Genomic DNA, 6932 nt, shown 5'->3' with positions numbered 1-6932 from the left:
ACGAATTGTCTGTCCCCATTAACTAGCAAGACTAGCACTATTCGCATTTCCACATAATCACCATTGCCATTTGCAATATGTGTGCGAACTCGAGGGGAAGGTTAAACTTCACTTCTACGATTGTCATTTCTATCAACATTTACATAAGAGTCTGGTCTAAACCCCCCTACTTGAAGGAGTGGACTGTGAGTCCTATTACATCCATCGACACCACACTTTTGTGTCGTAGGACATTTCGAGCCAATATGGGAATTGTCAAGACAACGGAAGCAAAGTCTATTTGATTTGGCACATTCCCATCTTTGGTTAATGGACAGAGAGTGAAAGTAATTACAGTCAGTTAGTCTATGGTGTTTTTGGCACAATACACAATATTTAGGTATGTTCGTAGAAAAGTTCCTAGGTTTGTAGCGAAAGGGACTTGTTCTATCAGCTCTAATTGTTAACCCTTCGACCTCTTCTCTGGCCTCAATGCGATATCTTAGTTCAGTTGAAAGCCATTTAAATAAGGTCGTTAAATTCTCAGGCACGCCAGAAGCACTGGCCCAACGTTTATAATGTGTAACACTTACGGCAGGTAATTTTGATCGAGCGATACTATAAAACATGGAGTTTTCTTCAAATTCTTCTGTACGTCCAGCCTCCTTAAGAGTAATTATTGCCAGTTCAAGCTGATCACAGAATTTCTCAACAAGTTTAACATCCCGAAAATTAACTGGTTTCATATTTTTAATAGAGTTAATTTGAGTTAATATCAGACGCCTAGAACCACCGAATTTTTCTTCGAGACGCCTTTTAGCTGATTCGTAACCAATCGTGGAAGCAGGGAATCATTCTATTGCCTTGTAAGCGTCACCTTCAAGATATTGACGAAGTTGTAACATTTTGTAACCATCTGAGCATTTTGCCTGATCGATACACTGCTTAAAGGCATCCATGAAAATCTGATACTCCAATTTGTTACCGTTAAATTTTGGAATAGTGACACGCTTTAATTGGTGATACATGTCTTTGTCAACTTGCAAATTGGCATCTTGTTGATTAGGGCTCGCTCCCCTCTCGCTGCTCGTTGGGGACCTAATGTCATCTGCATTGAACTGGAGTGTGTAGGCCTTATTAAGTATATCAGATAAAACTGGATAAGATTGAATAAGTTCAAGTTCGGGCTCAAATTTGTCAGCATCGATATCACATAGGGCCAAAAGAATGTCAATTGCTTCTTCCTGACAATTTAGAACATGTCCAACTGCGTTTTTTATTTTTTCGTGTGATTCATTAGAGCATAATAATGCAGTTAATGCTAACCTGGCTTTAGTAAGCTGGCTCTTTACGATGCGCTTTCTTTTCAACCATAACTTCAGTCTTTCACCATCACCAATATCGCTGTCGTTGTGTTGATTTGGCCCATCACCAAGCTGTACGTTTTCTGTATTTAGCCGGCTTCCAGTACCTTCGTCATCGGACATATTGGATTCGAGTCACTCCAACTAGTTGAGCATTTTGTAAACAAACATGCTGAACAAAATGGCTGCCTCGAAAATCCGTTGAATGGTACACATCATCTTCGGCCAAAATAAAGAAGGTTTTTAATTCATCTGGATTTAAAACCACGCTCTGCTACCAAATGTTCTCCGGGCCTTCAGAAAACATGAATGAAACTCAACGATGGTTTCAAGTTCGATTAGATTTATTCGGATTTAAAAATACATGTTGATGTTTACAGTGACAAGTCGATGAGCCGAGTGCCGAAACAACTCGGTGGGACAAAAACAACAACCTCAAATAATCTCGAAACCAATCGATAATCGATACGAGTTACTCCCCTTTTGCACGACTCAGTCCCTTTTAAACAATGACAAAGCTCCTTAGGTAAACAAAACGATACTTTACAGTAGCGTGCATAAACGTCATACCACTGGGAAAAACTAATCGAAAACAACTCAATGGCTTGAAAGGAAAGAGGCTTTGTGTAGCTTCTAAATCCCGTTGGCTATTAGAAGTACAAGGTCGCTAGTATGTTAACATGGGTTACCTTAATCGAATCTTACAGATAAAATCCACAACTGTAAACAACTCGTCAATATCAATTAAAGTACAGTGTATAGTATAGTCTAACAGTAGTCAGTATAGATTATTTTTAAAGACTTACATAGTACTTCATTAGTAAATAACATCCTATAGTTCTTAATGATTGTTTTCAAAATCAGATAACATTACCGATTGTTTATCAGTCAAAAGAATATTTGATCATTAACTTCCCTTTAAAGAATACCAGCCATGATTTGATATTTGCGTTATCGTTTTGAGAGATTTCCATTGCAATTAACCTTAACATTTCTCCGAAATTAAAATGCAAGATATCTTGCAATTGATCCAAAATGGACCACACCTATTACTGAGAAAAGTAATATAGATAAACAGCTGGTAAGAAATATCATTTTAAGTCACTACTGTGATTAAGCATATTATATACTTGCCAACAATCATTTCATTTCACCGGAGCGAATTGCTTTCCAAAACGCATCAAGACAAAAAAAAATTAATCACATGATACCTGCCAAGAATTATTCTGACAAACAACGTCACTGCCTGATACATGCATGCAAACAATTATCCTGACAAACATTATCATCACCAGATACTTGCTAATGACCAGCTTGAAAAACATTAATCATCACTTGATACTTGCCAAAATTAACTGGACATCCAATACCATCACCTGATATTTTCCAACAACTATCCTGACAAACAATATCATCACCTGATGCTTGCCCTCCAATTATCTTGACAAACAATATCATCACCTCCTCCTGATGCATACCAATAAATATCTTGACAAATAAAATCAGCAACAACTATCTTGAAAAACGTTATATTGACCAACAATATCATCACCTGATTCTTGCTAACAATTATCTTGACAAACAACGTCTTCGCCTGATATTTGCCAACAATTATCTTGACAAACAACATCATCCCCTGATATTTGCCAACAATTATCTTGACAAACAATATCATCACTTGATTCTTGCCAACAATTGCCTTGACCAAGTACTTCGTCGCCTGATACTTGCTAACAATTATCTTGACAAACATTATCAATATCATCACCTGATATTTGCCAACAATTGTCTTGACAAACAACGTCATTGCCTTATACATACCAACAATTATCTTGAAATACATTATCATCACCTGATGCTTGCTAACCGCCGGTCTCGCAATAGACATCTTCATCTACACGATTTCTAACTACATATAACATCGTCTTATTCTTGAAAGACAAAGATCTGCATTCTATTCCTGGGTGAATTTAACAGAATTCGTCAGTGAATAGTTAACCAGCATTTTTCGCTCAATAAACTTACTGGAATGAAACAAATTGTTCCTCAACACAGTTAAATAGATGAGGTGAACGGAGGATAATGGAATGTGAATACACCTTGAAGGCATTCTAAGAAATCATTTGCAGTTAAAGCATCAAATTAAATATTTAAATGAAAAGAGACTTGACAATGGCGTTTTAAAGGATGAAGTTGTATAACATTATATGCTGTCACCAATGTAGAAATACAATAAAGATGTCTTTTTCACAACAAAATTCGGAAAACTGGGTTTTCTGTAATGAAAGAAAAGTGTGCAAGTGGATTTGACATTAAAGTGCATTTATAATAATCTCTGTAACTCGTATTACATATTTCTATCGTGTTTCCCTTTAGCAGGTAAATCCCGTTTTAGGGATCAAGATTATAAAAATACATAATGCTACGTGGTATTTACGTTTTGTTTTGTAAATATATAAACACGCGCACGAAACTCTCGAATTGATATGAATACATACAATCCCTCTCATATAAAAAAGGTCGTTTTTATTGCTCATAGTTCACCGCTTCATACTAAGCTATTTGCATAAGGGTAACAACCATCTCATCTGTCTATGATAAGGGTCGTGGCTTTAACGAAGGTGGTTCAGGTATTGTTGTTGATATTATCATATTGCACTATGAAGAATAGAACAAGAATTGACGAGGATATGCTATTCTACTTGAAGTACATTTTAGCAAATGTTAAAAAAATATGTCTCAATCCAGAAGAGGCGCCCTCCTCTCGAGACTAGAGGTACGAGTTAGGGACAGATTGACAAAATGGGGGACAACTGTGGAGGCGTTATAGTCGCACATATTTTGGGGCAAAAACGTTTAAAATCATAGGGGTACAAACCATTTTTCTAGTGTAATCCAACCGTGCCACTACTGTTCAAAGCCATATTTATGGCACACGTCACATATAATATAATATATGATCATAGTCGTGAAACTTGAGAGTGACGTTACATAGCTTTACATTCTACCAAATAATGTTCAGAAATCCTAGAAAGCTTCGTATAAAGCTATAAAATTTCAGGGTTGGCTTGTGTTTGGTTATCCAATCTACAGTAGTAATGACTTTTAACAACTTCCACAAGTAAATTTATTAGTCAATTTACGATGAAAAGTGAAAAATAATCAGATTGCTTTGTAAATAAATCAGAATGCTAGAGTAGTTATTTGTAGTTTAAACATCAATATTTCGGTCAGAAGGTTAATGGATTTCATGAAGCCTAATATTCATCCAATTTGATTTTAAAATCTCCGGAAGAAACAATTCTTATTCTATTATAAAATATTGACATCCTATTTAAATGAGGCACCGACAAACCTACAGAGACATCGTCAAACTTTTAGTCGCGAATTGTTTAATGTTCAAATTTTCTGTTAAAATCTAAAGATTGATCATTACAGTTAGGCCCAGAATCCTTTGTCCGTAGTTACGCAAGCGTAGTACGTATCCGTAAGCGTGAATTGCTCCACCTGCTTTATCCGCTATCCGTATTGCGTATACTCAAAGGTCTTCGCGTACCACGGACTGAAAAGTTTGCGCTCATCGATTTTGAAATAGCAAGAATGACGTCATGGTATTCCTAGAAAAGGTATTTCCCGACAGTCATTGGCTGAATTATGTCTTTAAGCATGGTTAATTATGTACATAATATGTACGCCTGCGTGTAGCGGACAACCGTTTGTGGCATTGGAGTGTTTGGAGCTGCCAGGACAGAGACATCGGTTCTAAATTTCCAAGCGCCATTTGAAACATAATTATACATGTGTGATAAAACACGCCGGAAGCCGTGCTTAATTTTGACATATCTACATCGATTCGATAACTGAGCTTTGATATTATTTGAATCTGTACTGTGCATTCTCGTTTGCAATGTTACAAACTCAAGTTTTTTTCCTTCTGAAGTCCATAACTATGAATATAATTGCAATCGATCTGCCAATCTATAACCATAATCCAGTAAATAAAAAATAACAAAATATTTCACTCTAAAGTTGGTGGTTAATGCATTATATGTAGAGCAATATGGGACAATAAATCTACAGGATGTGCGCATTACATTAAGAAAATAAAGACGTAAAACTCCATTCATTTCATTTTATGATCTGAAAGTCTATTAATTAACAATTTTTTTATAAAATAAAATACTAATATATACTACTAAAATATAAAGAACTTAAAGATGGGTTCCCTTATTTTTTAAGAATAAAATTAAGCAAACTGTATTTGATTAAATTGTGTTTATAATGAACTATCATGTATTCTTAATCATATTATGTTTTTATTGCATATAATTAAGAGATTTAACCAATCATAAATGTACATGTATGTTAAGTCTGGATAAACAAAATAAGACTTTTTTTTAACTTTCTAGATCGGTCACTCATTGGAATTCTGCTGGTTATTCACTCCTAATTGAGCTAATTATAAATTAATCATGGACATGTGAGACAAACTATTATTTCTCCAAGTCATTAGAGCACCTCTAGTTTCTATTCGTATTTTATAAGCATTTTCAATTTCATAAATGAAAATAATGAACCCATCTTTAATGTCTAAAAATCGGACGGAATGCACTCAGTGAGGGACGAAGCAATCAAGCTAACATTGTTACAAGACCTTTTGGCGTAAGAACTGGAGCAGTGCGGTTCAATACACTTGTAAAAAAAATAATTTACTCTTAGATTGAAGTAGTTTATTACATTACTGTGAAGAAATCTTTGTAATAGTTTTGCAATCAATTTATTAACTCCAGTGGAAAATATTAGTTGAAGAGAGCTGATAGAACTAATAATATTTAAGTAGATAGTGTAAAGGATGAAATTCGTCTAATTATTCTTTTCTTTTAGCAGTTGCTGGCAATTTATTTCAGCTAACCGCAACATTTTTCTTTGGAGCATTTTCAGAATGTGGTGTTTTAAAAATAAAACAGCAGGTTGGCCGGAAATTAAATATAAAACTGTTAAGACTTTAAATATTGATTTTGGAATAAGCAGGGATATAATAATGGACGCTCTGAAAGTTCAAGTAGCACTCCCAAATTTAATGCAGAAAAGAAACTCGCCCGGCTTTGACCTACCCCACTTTTAAAGCTCCTATCATTATACTTACTATTCTGTGACTCCTATTCGACCCCCTTACTTAATGTTTCATAGAAAGACCATTATTCAAGAAATCTATGATATGATTTCAATATTTCATGAAAAATCTATAACATGCACAAGTAGTGAAAAATATTGTTGCAAATATATGTCCTAAAATATAGCTTTAGAAATCATATTGATTATTTTATGATATAACATAATACAATGAACAATAAGATATCTACTAGGATAAGAGGCTATTATTCCTGTCTTAAATTGAATGCTAAGAGCACTTTATATCTTTAAAGGAAGATAGTACAGAAATTTAAAAATAAAAAAAAACCTTGGAAAATTCCTTGTTACAGAAGATGTTTTGACAAAATGAAATGGAAAAATTGTAGCGCTTAAAAGGACTCACCCAGAGCATTGTGAAACCAATATGGTTCATATGATATCTACATTTGATAATGT

The 6932-nt window shown here is 34.6% G+C and overlaps 1 protein-coding gene across 1 annotated transcript; it reads right to left on the bottom strand.

Moving 5' to 3' along the window:
• Positions 1-830: 830 nt before the first annotated feature.
• On the bottom strand, positions 831-1466 carry LOTGIDRAFT_168535 (hypothetical protein; the record flags this gene model as incomplete). The annotated part of the gene is made up of 1 exon (XM_009066413.1): positions 831-1466. The coding sequence occupies one exon, from the start codon at positions 1464-1466 to the stop codon at positions 831-833; it is 636 nt and encodes a 211-aa protein (XP_009064661.1).
• Between the last annotated feature and the right edge of the window lie 5466 nt (positions 1467-6932).

The sequence above is a fragment of the Lottia gigantea genome, assembly GCF_000327385.1.
Source record: "Lottia gigantea unplaced genomic scaffold LOTGIsca_76, whole genome shotgun sequence".
Classification (NCBI taxonomy): Eukaryota; Metazoa; Mollusca; class Gastropoda; family Lottiidae; genus Lottia; species Lottia gigantea.
The sequence above is the reverse complement of the archived record's forward strand: the minus strand, read 5'-3'. Positions and strand labels throughout refer to the sequence as shown.